We start from the raw sequence: 20,023 nt of genomic DNA on the forward strand, positions 1-20,023 counted from the left end.
GATGAAAGACCTCTCTCTCTCTCTCTCTCTCTCTCTCTCTCTTTCTTTCTCTGCCTCTCCTTCTCTCTCTGTGTAACTCTGGCTTTCAAGTAAATAAATAAAATAATCTTTAAAAAAAAACAGAAATCCATATATGACATGGAGGAAAAATTTTCCCAATTTAGAATTTGAAGAGAAATCAAACTGACATGTTAGAAATGATGAAATCAATGTTAAATAAAAATATAGTGGAAGGTCTTAAAAACAGACTTAGTGATGCAGAAGAAAGAAAATCCAAGCTAGAAGACAAATCTTTGGAAATATCTCAGACAAAAAAAAAAAAAAAAGAAGTTATAAAAAATAAAAACAGCGTTGCAAGTTTATGAGATAGTATAAAGGTCTCAACGTAGATGCCTTAGGTTATTCTGAAGGTGTGTAAATAAGGAATGGATTAGAAGTGCTATTCAGTGAAATAACTAAAGAAAATTGCTCTAATATGGAGAACGAAATGGGCAACCAAATACATAAGAAACACACAACTCCTAATAGACATGATCAGAAAAGATCTTCACCATGATACATTGTAGTCATTCTTTCAACAGTAAAACAAAGATTCTAAGGTGTTCACAAGAGAAATGCCAGATTACTTTCAGAGAATCTCCAATTAGACTCAAGGCTGACTTCTATTCAGAAACCCTACAGGAAAGGAGAGAATGGAGAGACATAGTCCAAGTCCTAAAAAGAAAACATAAAACTGTCAACCCAGAATACTGTACCCTGCAAAGCTCTCATTTATCAATTAAGGAGAAATAAAACCTCTCATAATAAACAGAAATTGAAAGAATTTGTCAGTTACTCATCCAGCCTTACAAATGATACTTAAGCATGTGTTACACCCAGAAGCACAGAAAGAGAGTTCATAATTATGAAAGAATATGAAGGCAGAAAATCTCCCAGTAAAAGTACAAGGGGAATACACAACAAACAATAGAAATATTTATGGAAAAATAATTGGTCCTAATCATTATTTATCAACAGTAACTATGAATGTAAATGACATAAGTTCTCCATTTAACAGATACAGACTGGGGGAATAGATTAGAAAACAAGACCCATCTATTTTCTACCTATAAGAAACACACCTCATCAACAAAGAGACACAAAGAATTAAAGAGAGGGATGGAAAAAGTTATTGCAAGCTAATGTAAAGCAAAAATGAGAGGCTTTGGTCAATAGACTTCACCAAAACACAGGTTAAGAGACACAAGGGTAGTATGTAATGATAAAGGGATCAATTCAAAAGGAAGATATGACTATAATAAATAGTGAATACATGCACCCAGTGCCAGGGCACCTGGCTTTTAAAACAAATATTAAAAGATCTAAAGGGGCCTTTCCAGCTTGGGCCCTACAAGATGGCTCCGGCTAAGAAGGGTGGCGAGAAGAAGGGCTGTTCTGTCATCAACGAAGTGGTGACCCGCGAGTATACCATCAACATTCACAAGCGCATCCACAGCGTGGGCTTCAAGAAGCATGCCCCTCGGGCACTCAAAGAGATCCAGAAGTTTGCCATGAAAGAAATGGGGACTCCAGATGTGCACATTGATACCAGGCTCAACAAATCCTTCTGGGCCAGAGGAATAAGGCACGTCCCATACTGCATCCACATGAGGTTGTCGAGAAAACGTAATGAGGATGAAGATTCACCAAACAAGCTCTATACTTTGGTTACCTATGTACCTGTCACTACTTTCAAAAATCTACAGATAGTCAGTGTGGATGAGAACTGATAAAAGTTGTAAAACTGCAAAAAAAAAAAAAAAAAATCTAAAGGGAGAAACAGACTCCAATATAATAGTCATGGGGGATGCCAACACTCTGCTTTCATTCATTGGCAAATTAACTACATAGAAAATCAACAAAGAAACAACAGAGCTAATTGACAGTATGGATCAAATGGACCTAACTGATATCTACAGAATCTTTTATCCCATGATTGCAGAATAAACATTGTTTTCATCAGCGCATGGAACTCTCTACAATAGCACATATGCTAAGTCATAAACCAAGTATCAGCAAATTAAAAAAAAAATTTATATTATACCTTGCTTCTTTTCTGACCACAATAGAATGAAGCTGGAAATTAAAAACTCAAGAATCTCTGGAACATATGCAAATACATGGAGACTGAACAACATGGTCCTGAATAAATAGTGGGTCATAGAAGAACTCAAAATGGAAATCAAATAATTTCTGAGAATGAATCAAGATGACAATATATCAAAAATTATGGGATGTAGCAACAGCAGTGTTAAGAGGGAAACTTGCAGTAAATAATGTCTATATCAGGAAACTGGAAAGGCAAATAAATGAGCTATAAATTCATCTCAAGCACATAGTAAACAACAACAACCCAAAGTCAAAATTAGCAGGAGAAATAATTATAATTAGAGAATTAAAAAATTGAAACCAAAAAACAATGCAAACTCAGTGGAATGAAGTTTTTTTTTGAAAAAAATAAACAAAATTGATATAGCATTGGATCACTAAGAAAAAAAAAAAAAGCAGAAGACCCAAATCAAGAAAATCAAAAGGGAGGTATAACATGGATATCAAAACAAAAAGAATCATCAGGAATTATTATAAGCAGTTATATATCAACAAATTGGAAAATCTAGAATAAATAGATTCCTGGACACATCAAAATTAAGAAGATACAGAAAACCTAAACAGACCAATAACCAAAACTGAGAATGAGTTAGTAATAAAGGCCCTCCCAACAAAGAAAAGCCCCAGTACCTGACCTCTTCATGACCGAATTCTACTAGACATTTTTTTAAAAAATATTTATTTATTTATTTAAAAGTCAGAGTTACACGAAGAGAGAAGGAAAGGTAGAGGCAGAGAGATAGGGAGGTCTTCTATTTGCTGCTTCACTCCTCAATTGGCCACAATGGTTAGAGCTGCACCGATCCAAAGCTGGGAGCCAGGAGCTTCCTCTGGATCTCCTATGAGGGTGTAGGGGCCCAAGGATTTGGGCCATCTTCTACTGCTTTCCCAGGTCATAGTAGAGAGCTGGATTGGAAGTAGAAGAGCCAGGTATCAAACCAGCACCCATATGAGATGCCAGCACTGCAGGCGGCAGCTTAACCCACTACGCCACAGAGCCAGCCCCTCTACTAGACTTTTAAAGAAATAATTCCAATATTGCTAAAGCTATTCAAAACAATTGAAAGGGAGAGAATCCCCACAAACTCCTTCTATGAGGTCAGAATCACCTTAATTCAAAAATCAGAAAAATATACAACCAATATTGACTAATATACCTGATGAATATAGTCCCATAAATCCTCAACAAAATACTAGCTAACTGAATCCAAAAGTACTTCGGAAAGATCATATACCCAGACCAAGTGGGATTTATTTCTGGTATGCAGAGATGTTTCAAATTTATAAATCAAATAGTATGATACATCACATTAAAAAATTATAGAATAAAGACCATATGATTATCTCAATAGATTCAGAGAAAGTATTTGTTAACATACAACATCCTTTCATGATAAAAACGTTAAACAAACTGGAACTAGAAGGAACACTGCACAACTCATTAAAAGCAACTCATGACAAACCCACAGCCAGCATCTTATTGAACGGGGAAAAGCCGGAAGTATTTCCCCTAAGATCTGGAACCAGACATGGATCTATAATTTCACCATTGCTTTTCAAATAGTCCTGGATATTTTAGCCAGAGCCACTAGGCAAGAAAATCAAAGGAATGGAAATTGGAAAGTAGGAAGTAAAATTATCTCTATTTGCATATGATATGATTCTTTAAATAGGGGAACCCAAAAGACTATACTAAGAGACTCATAAAAGAGTTTGATAAATTTGTGGGATATAAAATAAGCAAATGAAAATCAATAGACTTTGTACACAGAAAATGTCATGGCTGAGAAAGAACTTGCAAGATCAGTTCCATTCACAAAGGCTATAAAAATTATACACCCTGTAATATATTTAACCAATAAAGTCAAAGATCTCTACAAAGAAAATTATAAAACAGTAAAGAAAGGAATAGAATATATAACAAAATGGAAAAATCTTCCATGTTCATGGATTGCAAGAATTAATATCTTTAAGATATCCATACTACTGAAAGTAATTTACAGATTCAAGGTGATCCAATCAAAATCCAATAACATTCTTCTCAGAACTACAAAAAAGATTAAAACTCATATGGAAACACAAGAGACCCTGAATAGCAAAATCAACCTTAAAGAAAAGTAACAAAGCCAGAGGCATCACAGACTGAATTTCAAGACATGCTTCAGGGAAGTTATAATCAAAACAGCCTGGTACTGCCCCCAAAATAAATACGTGGAACAACGGAACAGAAGAGAAACTCCAGAAATAATCCATGCATCTACAACCAACTAATCTTTGACAAAGGAGCTAAAATCAATTCCTGAAAAAGGACATTCTCTTCAACAAATGATTCTGAGAAAATTGGATCTCAGCATGTAGAAATACAAACTAGACCCCTACCTTACACCTTATACAAAAATCAACTCAAAATGGATTAAGGATCTAAATCTATAACCTGATACCATGAAAATTACTAAAGAATAACATTGGGGAAAATCTGCAAGACATTGGCATAGGAAAGACTTCCTGGAAAAGACCTCATAAGCACAGGTAACCAAAGTCAAAATATGCAAATAGGATTACATCAATCTGAGAAGCTTCTGCACTGCAAAGGATACACTCAGCAAAGTGAAAGGGCAACTGACATAATGGCAGGAAATATTTGCAAACTAGACAACTGATAAAGGATTAATATCCAGAATTTCTAAGAGCTCAAGAAACTCAACAATAACAAAACAAACATCTCCATTTCAAAATAGGGAAAGGACTTGAACAGGCATTTTCCAAAAGAGGAAATCCAAATGGCCAATAGAAGCATAAAAAAAAAATGTTCAGGATCACTAACCATCAAGACAATGCAAATCAAAGCCACAATGATGTTTCACCTCACCCATTAAAATGGCTCTCATACCTAAATTAACAATGAATTTTGGCAAGGATATAAGGGAAAAGGTAACCTAATCCACTGTTCATAGGAATGTAAACTATTACAGCCATTGTGCAAGACAGTATAGAGAGACTTCAGAAAGCTGAAAATAGATCTATCATATGACTCATTCATCCCACTCCTGGGAATTTACCCAAGAGAAATGAAATCAGCATATGAAAGGGTTATTTGTAGTTCCATGTACATTGTAGCTCAATTCACAATAGCTAAGATATGGAATCAACCCAGATGTCCACTAACAGATGACTGGATATAGAAATTGTGGTATGTATAAAAATATATATGGAATATATATATATATATACCCATATATATATATATATATATATGGAATACATAGTATGAAATACTACTCAGCTGTAAAAAAGACTGAACTCTTCTCTTTTGCAACAAAATAGATTCAACTGGAAACCATTATACTTAGTGAAATAATCTAGTCCCAAAAAGACAAAGAACCACATGTTTTCCATGGTCTGTGGTAACTAATAGGGTACCAAAAAAGTAATGCACTGGAGTCAAATTCACATTTTGAGATTGTTTATAGCCCTAGTCTCCACCATTGAGGTGGATTACTATTTGTTGAATTCTTTACTTAGTGTATGGTTAATCTGATGAGTATAAGCTAAAATTAGATCATTGTAAAAATTAAGAGAAGGAATAAGAGAGGAAGGAAGAGGTAGGGTAAGAGCACAGGTGGGATGGAGGGTAGGATGGAAAATACCACTATGTTCCTAAACTTGTATATATTTATTACTGGAAATTTTTTAAGTTAAATTAAAAAAATAAAAATGTAACATTGTTACTAAAAGTTAAGCAATGATTCTATACTTGAATAATTCTAACCACAATGACAACTGTATTGATGTTGTTAATGGTGGTATAACAAATGTAATGCAAATTCACTGTAATAAACTAATCATGAAGATTATATAATGAAATGTGAAACTCTCATCCCCGATTCTAATATGCCTGTCAATTCAAATCACTCTTCATTATCGACTTTCTCCCATAATGTATTTTGAATATTACAAATATATATACTTCATTCTAATAACTTCATATTGTCTTAATTGGACACAGAATAATTTATCTATGAGTACTCTGTTAACTAAATTTATCTAAATTCTAGTCCTTCTTTTTACCAGTAATGTGGCAATGAAGTATATCTTTATATATATACTCATATGTATTTGTTGGATGGATTTCTTGGAGTGGTATGTTGTGTCATAATCAAATCTGGAGGAAAATCTGCAACACATATGAAAAGAGATTCAATTTCTTACATGGGAATGGATTTATTCAAGGAAAAAAAAGACAAATTTAAAAATCCAATTGAATAACATATAGAGCATGAATAAACAAAAACTATAAAGTTCTCAATAAACATATAAAAAGCTTAACCTCTTCCATCCTGAAATAAGCATGAATTTTAAAAAGCATGCATACACTTGTGTTTTGAACTGGTACAATGGCAAAGACAGAAACACTTATTACTGCCTAGCATTGGTAACCTCGTAGAGCCACAAACACTCTTACATCTAGTATGTTGGAAGATGTATAATGCACTGCAAGCTCTTTACTGGATGACATGGCAACATCTATGCATAATTATAATTATTACACTTACATTGAAATTTATTGGTATTTATAAAATATTCTTTGCAACATCCGAGAAAAACTTTCAAACAGCTGCTGTAATATAAAACATATTCTATAAGCAGGTACAGTTGGGATGTGTGCTGGGGTATTCTGTTGATTTATGTATGAGTGCCACATAAGTTCATTTCAATCACATTTAGTTTATTCACTTGGTTTCATTCTGAAGGAACAAATTCATTCTGATCATTTTGTCTGTGGTTGAGAAAATTGAACTCTAACAGATTGCAGTCCCAGTAGAAATTGCCTAGTGTTAGAGCTGCAAGTAATTGCTAAACTCCCACGTGCCTCAGGGGAGAAAGTATGTCCTTGATTAGAAAAACATGCAAGGGAAAAAAAAAAAAGCAGTAAGCTCCTAGTTAATGGGCAAGATAGCATTCTCTGTTAAGTGCTTTAGAGCAACAAGGCACATTCTTCTCCATTTTTACTAACTAGAGGATTAATTTATATTCCAAAAGAAATGTTAAAATTCTAATCATTCTTCATCATTAAATAGGGATTCTATATCTTCTTATTACCATACAGAAGGGCAGTTTAATTCAAATGTGGTACGTAAATATATAAATCCAAGGGACATATTTAAATTCATTTAATATATAATTCTAAATTACATACTTCTGACAACACTGCCACAAATTAAATAGGATATTTTTCTGTCCAATTACGATGTATTCTACAGTCAAGAAATCAGTATGCTGTAGCAATGTTAGCACTTCGATTGTTTCTAGTGTACCAGAGACTATTATTTCTGTCTGTCAAGGAGGAAAAAGGGATTTTTTTATTTGTTTACTCCATTTCTGATATTTTGACCATAAACTAGTATATAATTTATATATCGTCAAACTCATCAGAAAATTTATATTGAAGTCACTGAAAATATCAACCAAAACAGAATTACATTTAGGACATGTATACGAAATTAAAAACTTTCATGGAAAATGAAATAAAAGAACAATACACACATTTCCAGAAACATTTTAAGTTCCCATATGTGTGATACGTTGGTGTTATCATTATCAAATACCTATTTTTCTCTAATGTCTATTCACAATAGCAAAGAATCTCTCAAGAGAGTCAAAGCAACAGATGATGAACACAAAATGTAAACTTAAAGTACATCCACATAAATGTGCCCATATTGGAACCAGATGAGCAGTAACTGACAAATATGTAGTTAAATAAACTCAGAGAAATTCATATATTCAAAAATCTGTGCATCACATATGTATTTATATACATATGTAGTGCATATATAAAAGGTTTTAGGGCACATCAGAAATTCTTTCAAGGAAAAAGCAAACTGTTCCCAGAATCAAATTCTTCTATGATACATGAATAAATCACTTTTAATGCTTTGAAAAATTACAATAAAAATAATAAATGCAACAATGACAATACCACAAACATTCACCATAATTGTATCCTGGTTTTGTATGCACAGGGCTACATATAGAAGTTAAATTGTTCAAAAAGACTGTTCTCCCTCCCTCAGTACATTAAAATGCAAGATACATATATAGGTAAAAATTTCATGTAAAGCAAATTCAGCTTTTCACTAGCCTTGTGATTGTGCCTTAATAACTCTCAAAAAAGTAATAAGCATTATTTAAATTAAGTTACATCTCAACAGAATTACTTCTTAATAATCTTTTTAAAGAGACCAAGAAAAGTTGATGTATATATAATAGTAGGTTCATATAGACTGAGTTCTATCTTTATAGATTCAGAAGAAGATGCTTTGATTATATTTGAAAATACATGACCATAACTTTATTGAAACTTGTTTTATAATTAAGAATAATGTTAAGACTTTTATTATTATTATTCTAAATATTGATCCTGCAATGCATTTTGATTTAAAAAGAACATTATGGGGCCAGTACCGTGGCATAGTAGGTTAATCCTCCACCTGCGGCACCAGCATCCCATGTGAGTGCTGGTTCTGGTCCCTGCTGCTCCTCTTCCAATCCACCTCTCTGCTATGGCCTGGGAAAGCAGTAGAAAATTGCCCAAGTGCTTGGGCCCCTGCACCCACATGGGAGACCTGGAAGAAGCACCTGGCTCCTGGCTTCAGATCGGCACAGTTCCAGCCCTTGCGGCCATTTGGGAGTGAACCAGCAGAAGGAAGACCTTTCTCTCTGTCTCTCCCTCTCACTGTCTGTAACTCTACCTCTTAAATAAATAAACAAAACCTTTAAAAAATAAATAAAAAGAACATTATGTAGTGTATTGTAATAATGCACTTAATCTTTTCTAAAAAGTGAAACTTTATAAAAAAGTAATTATTTTTTTTCACACCTGAGAAAATTAAGCTCTGTTGATATTATAGAACTTCTCTAACATAAAACTTGCAAATGATGGAGTTTATTTTTTACCAAAACACAGTATGAAGTGTTTCAAGGAATATAAACACTATGAAACATCTGAAAGTAGAAGGACTTGCAAAAGGATATATGAAAATTCAATTGTTAGGATAATAGAGCTCTAGCTCTGCTATTGTATTCATCTACATCCTCAATCCTTTTTCAAAAGAATAGATTAATTGCTTTAAGATACATAAAGCTAAACATTCAAGTAATTACCAAATAAATTCAGGGCTCTCTATTACTTAAAATTTCAAAGGCAAATAAATTCATATCTGTATCACGTCAAGTCCTTGATTTGTAAGCAACAAACTCTAAAGGTGCCATATATTCAGAGAGTGTCATGTGTTATCAGAATTAATGTGAGACTCAGGGGAAAAAGTCAGAAGTATCAAAGAATCTCAAGAAGTAACTGTTTTAAGCAACAGTTTGATCAAAGGAACCAAAGTACAATAATATCAACATACTTCAAAATGTCCAAATGAAGTAGAATTAAAGATAGTGTTCATTTTTCATAAACCTTTTTGAGGTTCCTTCATTTGATTTCTGCTCTAAAGCTGACTGATGACAAAAGGGCATTAATCAAAATAGTGACCTAATTTTTAATTATATTTAACCATATTCAGGGATTATGGTACATTGATTCAATTATTTTTGAAAGAATTTATGAAAGTTATTTTTATTCTGTTGTTTAAATTGTCTGTGTTCTTGGGGAACAAGTTTTACACTTCTGGGAGAGAACATCATTCCCAGTGGAAGTCATGGGTCAGCCCTCTGGCTGTGCTAACCTGGAGAAATGTGAGAACTAACCTCTGGCTTCTTGTATGTGGAGTACCAGCCTCACTTCCCACCGCAAACTAAAATGGAAGATTGACTACTATTTGAAAGTTTTTTTTTTTGCATGATGCAAAACAAAACAAACATATTAACTACAGTTAACTTTCAAATTTTCTATGAAGTCAGTATTTCAGTTAACTTCACCTGCCTATCATGCTTTTAATATTAATAGAATAATGTCTAAGGATATCTAAGTCATAAAGTACCTAATATGTATACTGGGAATGTAAGCTATTCTCATCAGGCTTAACAATAGCCTTATAAGACATATTTTATTTACCCAACAATTGTTAATAGTAGACTTGATTGGAAATACGTAGTGAAATTAATTTTCCAAAGCCACACTTAAGGGGCAGAGTTTTGAAACAGGCAGGTTTTTTTTTTTTTTAAAGGTTTTATTTATATGAAAGGTGGAAGCAGAACCAAAGAGAGAGAGAGACAGAAAAAGAGAGAGAGAGAGAGAATCTTCCATCAGCTGCTTCACTCCCCAGATGGCCACAATGGCTGGAGCTGGGCCAATCCAAAGCCAGGAGCCAGGAACTTCCTCCTGGTCTCCCACGTGGGTGCAAGGTTCCAAGCACTTGGGTCACCTTACACTACTTTCCCAGGCCATAGCAAAGAGCTGGTTAGGAAGAGGAGAAGCCAGGACACGAACAGGCATCCAGATGGAATGCAGGCACCACAGGCAGAGGCTTAGCTTATGATGTCACAGCATCAGCTCCCTCACCTCTCTCCAGCACCAGGCTTTGCATGAGGAGCTCTGACACTTGATTTATCTCCTATAAGAGTTTTAGAAATAACAACATAGGCCGGTGCTGCGGCTCAATAGGCTAATCCTCCGCCTGTGCCGCCGGCACCACGGGTTCTAGTCCCGGTCGGGGCGCCGGTCCTGTCCCGGTTGCTCCTCTTCCAGTCCAGCTCTCTGCTATGGCCCTGGAGTGCAGTGGAGGATGTCCCAGGTCCCTGGGCCCTGCACCCACATGGGAGACCAGGAGAAGCATCTGGCTCCTGGCTTCGGATCAGCGCAGTGCGCTGGTCGCAGCACGCTGGCTGCAGCGGCCATTGGAGGGTGAACCAACGGAAAAGGAAGACCTTTCTCTCTGTCTCTCTCTCTCACTGTCCACTCTGCCTGTAGAAAGAAAGACAGACAGAAAGACAGAAAGACAGAAAGACAGACAGAAAGAAAGACAGAAAGACAGACAGAAAGACAGAAAGACAGACAGAAAGAAAGACAGAAAGACAGAGAGAAATAGCAACATAAAGACACAGGTAGTAATAACCAAGTTACTTTAGTGATTATTTTTCATATTTTGCCTTCTTTCATGCACACTGAGCAGCATATTTTTTTAAGCAAACTCCCATATTTTTCCCTCATCCTCTCAAATTATGAACAGAATTAATGTTTGAAACTTTTCTTAGAGAAAGATGCAGACATAATATCTAGGAACACCAATCAGATTCCGACGCAAAAGAAATTTATTTCCAGTATTTGTCTAGGACAGACAAGAGTTGCCTTTTCCAAAATAGTCTTGCTTTTTAACAAAATTTTTCTGCCAACATATACTACAAAAACTGACACTTTCATCTTGCAAGATCTTGTTAAACATAATGGATGGATGGATGGATGGATGGATGGATGGAAAAAAGAGAAAGGAAGGGAAGGGGAGGGGAGGGAAAGAGGGAGGGACAGAGGGAGGGAAGGGAAGGGAAGGGAAGGGAAGGGAAGGGAAGGGAAGGGAAGGGAAGGGAAGGGAAGGGGAGGGGAGGGGAGGGGAGGGAAGGGAAGGGAAGGGAAGGAAAAGAGGGAGGGGAGGGGAGGGAAGGGAAGGGGAGGGGGGGGAAGGAGGGAAGGAGGGAAGAAGGGAGGAAGGGACCTTAAATAGCCAAAAGTGCTTGCCATTAACAAGCTGGTTAGCCAAGGAAAAGCACATAAAGAAGTGCTAAACTTACAGTATATTGCATTAGGAATTATCAAATCTCAAAGTAATGTGGAAAGTTAGGAGAGTTTTCATAACAGAATTGGAGGTTCACACAACTTGTAGAAGCTGGATGGGGATTAGGATGGATTTAGAAACAGGAATGACATTCTAGCTAGCAGAAATGTTATGAAAGAGAAAAATGTAGCCGGCGCCGCGGCTCACTAGGCTAATCCTCCGCCTAGCGGCACCGGCACACCGGGTTCTAGTCCCGGTCGGGGCGCCGGATTCTGTCCCGGTTGCCCCTCTTCCAGGCCAGCTCTCTGCTGTGGCCAGGGAGTGCAGTGGAGGATGGCCCAGGTGCTTGGGCCCTGCACCCCATGGGAGACCAGGAAAAGCACCTGGCTCCTGGCTCCTGCCATCGGATCAGCGCGGTGCACCGGCTGTAGCGCGCCGGCCGCGGCGGCCATTGGAGGGTGAACCAACGGCAAAGGAAGACCTTTCTCTCTGTCTCTCTCACTGTCCACTCTGCCTGTCAAAAAAAAAAAAAAAAAAGAAAGAGAAAAATGTAAAGTTTTTATGCTATACCAGTGGGATGAACAGATGTACCAAAATATAAATTTCAAGGATCAGGATGGAATATAATCCAGAAAGCTTCATATGAGATCTAATCAACTATGAGACCCTCTAGGAAAGAGGAATTTTTGGCTGATGTTTAAGAAGAAATTACTTTAGAGAAACTGGCATTTTATAAGAGAAGAACAACGTAGTATAAAATACTTAACAGGTATCAGGAACTTTTAGCACTAGATTGACTACGCGACATGGAACTTTGGGCCAGCTTTTCCACTTTGTCAGCTACTACATTCTTATCTTAGAAAAGAATATGTAATTTTGCACAGTCTCTAGAATTCCTTTTCAATGTGTGATGTTATGATTAAAGTTTTCTTAAAGGAATATTATTATGGTAGTATAAGTGGAAATGTACTTGTTGTAAAGATCCCATTATGAAGACAGTAAGCAGACCTTACCTCTACAGCTAAAGTAATAAGCAAAAGCTTCAACAGAGTCTTGTGTTGAGAAAAGAAATTCTTATCTTCCAAAGCATGCAGCACACTGGAATAACCAAAAGGCACAAGAGGAGAACAAAAATGCTAGGCGATGTTGCCCTTTCAAAGTATTTCAGTTGATAAAATGTTCATTGATTGTTTATATTTTCAGCTTGTACATATTGATGATAAAATTATGGCAATCATGTTACTTTTGTGCTCAGAAGCAGAGATATTAAAATCTTAAGGTCTATAAATTCCTAGAAATAGTTTTTATCATGATCAGTTATAGAAGTATTATGATTAACTATGTTTTGAATATTTCTTAGAAATGTTCATTATTACAGGTTCTGTAGTCCAAACTATCTGAATCTTGATAGTTTCACAAATTTACTTATAGGACTCAAAATAAACTTCAATAGACATTTTGTTTTTCATCTGCAGGTAAGAAAATTTTAGAAATTATATGTGTATTAACACTCTTGGTTAGCATAAATTCTCTTAAAAACACAAAAAATATCTTAGTCCTGTAAACAGGTACAATTTTTTTTCTGATTATATTGACAGTTTAGAATTATTAGTTCTTGGCCTTAGAAAATCTCTCCTTTAAATAAAGGTTTTTCTGAGATTATTATGTTTTTAATATGTGACAAACAATTCTTATTCCTACTTATTTCCTATAAAAATTCACATAAGCTAAAAGAATATCCAGTAAACATACTAAAACCTTTCAACTTCATTGTCATTGGAGCTTAATGTATTAAAAGTGAGATTTTTTTCACTATCAAATTGGACATCTCCTTCTCACTTCCTGTAGACATTCTATGGAAATATATGATAATTTTTTTTAATTTTTTTTTTTTTTTGACAGGCAGAGTGGACAGTGAGAGAGAGAGACAGAGAGAAAGGTCTTCCTTTTGCCGTTGGTTCACCCTCCAATGGCCGCCGCGGCTGGCGCGCTGCGGCCGGCGCACCGCGCTGATCCGATGGCAGGAGCCAGGAGCCAGGTGCTTTTCCTGGTCTCCCATGGGGTGCAGGGCCCAAGCACCTGGGCCATCCTCCACTGCACTCCCTGGCCACAGCAGAGAGCTGGCCTGGAAGAGGGGCAACCGGGACAGAATCCGGCGCCCTGACCGGGACTAGAACCCGGTGTGCCGGCGCCGCTAGGCGGAGGATTAGCCTAGTGAGCCGCGGCGCCGGCTGGAAATATATGATAAATACTCTTCAACATGTATGCTAGGAAGTTGACATTCCTTAATGTATCTATAAATTAATTTCTCCAAGTTTATTCATAATTGTCTCTTTGGTTCCACTACCAAAGATATATTCTGTGTTAACTTCTATACAACTTGTGTCTTAAATCCATGTTTGACTTAAATTAGAAATCAAGCTTGCAAAGGAATTTGTATTCAAATAATTAATTGACTAAAGCAAAACGTCAAGTAGGATAGTGAAGGAGAAAGAACCAAAAGGCTAAAGCTGTGTCTGTTTAAGTTAAAGTCTATCCCTAGCTCTCCTTTGAACTGCTCCTTATCAATCAGTACAGAGAACTATGGGGGAGCCTAGATGTGAACATTAGCTTCCAGCATTCATAATGGCCGGAGAGATGACACTGATCACTGAAGGAGATCTGGGAAACGTACCCAAGTCCATCTGCCACATAGTTTTGGAAATGAGACTAGACAACTTTTTCTGTGGTTGCTCAATACACTGACTCATGAAACACTGCTTCTTGTTTCTTGTATTTCTTTTTAGTTACACAACACTTTTTTCTAGAAGATACCAGTAATGTGGGATAAATGATAGGAGAAAAGAAATATGGAAACTAGAGAGGGTTAACCTCACAAAAAAAAAAGTTATTTAAAATGGTATTTTATAAAATTGCTAATACATTGAATTATATAAATACAGAGTTGGCTATACCCTTTATTTCTGTTATTTATTCTGTTTCAGATACACAATTTGAATGAACTAGTGCAAAGTGAAAATGTGGTCCTCCTTGTGAAAAACTTTTAAAATTTTCAAGGAAACAAATATCGCTGGCACCGCAGCACACTAGGCTGATCCTCCGCCTGCGGCACCGGCACCCCGGGTTCTAGTCCTGGTTGGGGAGCCAAATTCTGTCCCGGTTGCCCCTCTTCCAGTCCAGCTCTCTGCTGTGGCCCGGGAAGGCAGTGGAGGATGGCCCAGGTCCTTGGGCCCTGCATCTCATGGGAGACCAGGGGGAAGCACCTGGCTCCTGGTTTCGGATCAGCGCAGTGCGCCAGCCACAATGTGCCGGCCATAGTGGCCACTTGGTGGGTGAACCAAGGGAAAAAGGAAGACCTTTCTCTCTCTCTCTCTCTCTCTCTCTCTCTCACTGTCTAACTCTGCCTATCAAAAAAAATTTTTTAAATGTTGAAAACAAGTATCAGAACCCAAAACCAAGCATTTTAATTGTGTGGCTTTGTTCACATACCCATGAACCTGTCCTGCCTCTGAAAAAAGTACGAGAATTTTATTTTATTTTATTTTTATTTTTTTATTTATTTTTTTTATTTTTTAACAGGCAGAGTGGACAGTGAGAGAGAGAGACAGAGAGAAAGGTCTTCCTTTGCCGTTGGTTCACCCTCCAATGGCCGCCGCGGCCGGCGCGCTGGCGGCCGGCGCACCGCGCTTATCCGATGGCAGGAGCCAGGAGCCAGGTGCTTTTCCTGGTCTCCCATGGGGTGCAGGGCCCAAGCACCTGGGCCATCCTTTACATTCCATATCTGTGGCAGTTTCCTATTCCATCTGTTGGAAAAGTAGAAAATAATAAATTTAAGATTATAGTAAAATAAAAATTTGGAGGAAAAGAATTTGAAAATGTTAATTATTAAAAAGATAATGAATATTTTTAAAAGTTTCCACATATTTGAAGTGTGTAACTATAAAATCAACTTGTCTTTATTCTGGATCAATATAATTTTAATTCCAAAAATAAAAGGAAGAAGTAGGAAGCAAAACAGTATTTTATTTTTATTTTTGACAGGCAGAGTGGACAGTGAGAGAGAGAGAGAGAGAGAGAAAGACAAAGGTCTTCCTTTTGCCGTTGGTTCACCCTCCAATGGCCGCCGTGCTGCAGCCGGCGCATCATGCTGATCCGAAGCCAGGAGCCAGGTGCTTCTCCTGGTCGCCCATGCGGGTGCAGGGCCCAAGGACTCAGGCCATCCTCCCCTGCACTCCCGGGCCACAGCAGAGAGCTGGCCTGGAAGAGGGGCAACCGGGACAGAATCTGGCGCCCCGACCGGGACTAGAACCCAGTGTGCCGGCACCACAAGGTGGAGGATTAGCCTATTGCACCACGGCGCCGGCCTGAAACAGTATTTTTTTTTTTTTTTAAATAAAGATGTTTGCCAGTTCTTGACCCATTAAAGATAAAAGCAATAAATTGCCATAACAAATAAGATGATGTTCAGACCCTCTGTAATGCCAAAAAATAATAAAAAATAAAATAAATAAAATAAAAAAGTTAGCAATGCAAGAGTTTAGTTTAATCCATCTTTAATGCCAACTATTCTCAAAAATCCCTGTAGGTCAAGTTTTCATTCTATTTACTTATTGTGAAATTGATCCATTAAAATACATAAGGTTTCAATACACACACACACAGAGGCATTTATATTATTACATTCAATAAATCTGATTAGGACTATATAATAAATTCTTATCTTTTTTTTAAAGATTTACTTATTTATTTGAAATCAGATTTACAGATAGGCAGAGAGAGAGAGAGAGAGAGAGGTCTTCCATCCATCTGCTGGTTCATTCCCCAAATGGCAACAATGGCTGGAGCTGTGCTAATCCAAGCCAGAAGCTTCTTCCGAGTCTCCCACACAAGTACAGGGGCCCAAGGACTTGGGCCATCTTCTACTGCTTTCCCATGCCATTGCAGAAAGCTGGAATGGAAGTGGAGCAGCTGGAACTCTAATCAGCACCAGTTATGGGATGCTGGTACTGCAGGAGGCAGCTTTACTGGTTACATCACCGTTCCAGCCCCAGTAATAAACTTATGTTTTACAAATTTTGGCTAATGCTGAAAATTTCTTCAGTTTTACATCAGTTCATTTTATTATGTTTATATACCAAATATAAATTTAACAAATTTTACTGGGTTTCCTACATTTAATATTAAACTTCTGTTCACCTTTTAGTCTGTCAATCTAAAATTATATAGAATATTAACAATGTTTCTTCCATGTAAAAGAATAGCACTACAGTTACCTAGTGTCTTGTATGTATAGCAATGGTGTATTTTAAAGTAGATTTAATACAATGATAGCTATGAGACTATACAATTCCTTCTGAGAGTATTGTTGATTGTGATGAATTATTTCTTTTTCCTTCCCACATGACAATGTGTTCAAACAGCTGTCCAACATTTCAACCAACAAATATTAGACTGACCTTATCCCTCTGAGGGTGTAAAATCTTATTATGAAAATCTTCATTCATCTTCCCGTGTTATAACATCACAGTGAATACATCTGTTATAGCTAAAGGCTGATTTAGAGGTAACATTAATATTTATGGGGTTGTAATGTCTTGTCCCTGTATTGTTTATACATACACATACATAGACACATATATATACACACATACACTCTACTCACACATATATTAATTTTGGAAGACACTATGATGCAGATGAGTAATGGCTAATTCTGAAAACCAAAAATACTAGCTAAATTTTATTTCTAGGCTTTAATAATGTATGAACAACTTTATGTATGTGAGTTCACTGAATTTTCTCAATGACTCTGCAAATTATCATTATTCTATTTTAAGAATAAGGAAGCACAAGTCTACTAAATTCATAGATTTAGATATTAATTCATATTTTTCTTCTTTTTCCACAAAAAAGTATGGCCTCAACATTCTTTCTTTTTTGAAATGATTTGTTTAGTTGAAAGTTAGAGTGACAGGGAGAGAGGGAAAGAAAGAGAGAGAAAGAGATCTTCCATTGGCCTGTTCACTCTCCTAAACTGGTCACAATAACCATGGCTGGGCTAAGCCAAATCCAGGAGCCCAGATTTTCATCTGAATCTTCCACATAGGTGTCAGGGGCCCATGCATTTGCTTTCCCAGGCATGTTAGCAAGGAGATGGATCAGAAGTAGAGCAGTTGTGATATCCCATAATATTTTTGTTCATTGTATGTGTGTGAAGCACAGAGAGGAAATATCATCCTGAGAAACTCAAAATCAGTCACACTAATCTGTGCATTAAAAGGTACACAAAAGCACAGGGAATATAAGTAAAAATGGACAAATAGAATTATAGTAAATTAAGAAGCTTCTCCACAGCAAAGGAAACAAAAAACAGTGTGAAGATAACAACCAAAAGAGTGAATGAAATGTTGGCAAATTTTGCACCTGACAAAGGATTACTCTTTTTCTTTTCTTTTCCTTTTTTTTTTTTTTTTTTTTTGACAGGCAGAGTGGACAGTGAGAGAGAGAGAGACAGAGAGAAAGGTCTTCCTTTGCCATTGGTTCACCATCCAATGGCCGCCGTGGCCAGTGCACCACGCTGATCCGAAGGCAGGAGCCAGGTGCTTCTCCTGGTCTCCCATGGGGTGCAGGGCCCAAGCACTTGGGCCATCCTCCACTGCACTCCTGGGCCACAGCAGAGAGCTGGCCTGGAAGAGGGGCAACCGGGACAGAATCCGGCGCCCTGACCAGGACTAGAACCCGGTGTGCCGGCACCGCAAGGCGGAGGATTAGCCTAGTGAGCCATGGCACCGGCAAGAACTTTTTAAAATCACCAATATCAATAAACAGACAATGTATTTAAGGTATAGACAAAAAATATGAATAGACATGCCTCAGAAGTAATGCAAGTGGTAACCAATATATATATATATATATAAAAGTGACCAATGTCACTATCAAGGTAATCAAGGAAATGTTCATCAAAACCACAATGTGGTATCATCTCACTCCAGGTAGAAGGTTTATAATCAAAAGTTAAAAAAAAAAATGCTGATGTGGACACCAGAAGGGAACACCTACCCATTGTTAATGGGAATGCAAATTAGTAGAACTATCATGGAGAACAATAAAGAGGTTCCTCAAAAAACTAAGAATAGGGTGAGATGTCTGGCATAGCAAAGAAGATATCAATCAGTTGGACACCCACATCCCATGTTGTGTTGTGTTCCAGTCTTGGTTCTCTGTCGGATTTCAGCTTTCTACTAAGGCACATCCTGGGAGGCACCAGCAACAGTTCAAATATGTATGTCCCTGTCACTCATGAGAAAGCCGGAACTTGAGTTTCTGGTACCCAGCTTCAACCTGGCGCACAGACATTTCAGGAGTGAACTGATGGATAAAGATCTCTCTTCCTTTCAAAAAATTAAATTTAGGGGCTGGCACTGTGGCGCAGCAGGTTAATGCCCTGGCCTGAAGCACTGCTCCCATATGGGCACTGGTTCTAGTCCCAGCTGCTCCACTTCCCATCCAGCTCTCTGCTGTGGCCTGGGAAAGCAGCAGAAGATGGCCCAAGTCCTTGGGCCCCTGCACCCTGTGGAAGACCTGGAAGAAGCTCCTGGCTTCAGATCAGCACAGCTCTGGCCGTTGTAGCCAATTGGGGAGTGAACCATCGGGTGGAAGACCTCTCTCTCTCTCTCTCTCTTTCTCTTTGCCTCTTCTGTGTAACTCTGACATTCAAATAAATAAATAAAATCTTTAAAAATTAAATTTAAAAATATAAATAAGAAGAGTCACTCATTTATGAAAAGAAACCTACAAATCTATTTTTTAATTTTTTTACTTTTAAAATATTTTATTTAGGCTTATATTGGCACAAAAATAATTTGAAGCCCATACATAATTTTTCACAACTTTTTAAGTTAAATTTTTAAGACTCCTATGATAAGAGCTCTAATGAACAAAACTTGACAACATGCAAAGTAGATTGTGAAATTAAGCAGAAAGATGGAACTCTAAGAAAAATTCAAAAGGAAATGAGTTTGACAGCCTTGGTGGTGGACTGAATACAAGAACGGAATTAGAGAACTAGAACATACATTAATGAGAGAATATCAATATTAAATGAAAGAAGAAATAAAGAAAGAAGAAAACCCCACCAAACATCATTACTCTAGGGCAAT

General features: G+C 37.1%; 2 protein-coding genes across 9 annotated transcripts in view; one reads left to right on the plus strand and one right to left on the minus strand.

The window, feature by feature from the left end:
• Nucleotides 1–20,023, minus strand: part of MGAT4C (MGAT4 family member C) — a 777,011-nt gene that overhangs the window by 649,786 nt on the left and 107,202 nt on the right. The gene's annotated exons all lie outside the window — the stretch shown is intronic.
• Nucleotides 1,395–1,861, plus strand: LOC127491045 (large ribosomal subunit protein eL31-like). The gene has a single exon (XM_070053175.1). It carries the CDS (start codon nt 1,395–1,397, stop codon nt 1,767–1,769), a length of 375 nt encoding a protein of 124 aa, XP_069909276.1. The 3' UTR covers nt 1,770–1,861.

This window comes from Oryctolagus cuniculus, chromosome 11, assembly GCF_964237555.1.
Source record: "Oryctolagus cuniculus chromosome 11, mOryCun1.1, whole genome shotgun sequence".
Lineage (NCBI taxonomy): Eukaryota > Metazoa > Chordata > Mammalia > Lagomorpha > Leporidae > Oryctolagus > Oryctolagus cuniculus.

What these genes read in the sequence shown, in the direction of transcription:
- LOC127491045 (XM_070053175.1), top strand. Translation starts at nt 1,395, where the DNA reads ATGGCTCCGGCTAAGAAGGGTGGCGAGAAGAAGGGCTGTTCTGTCATC.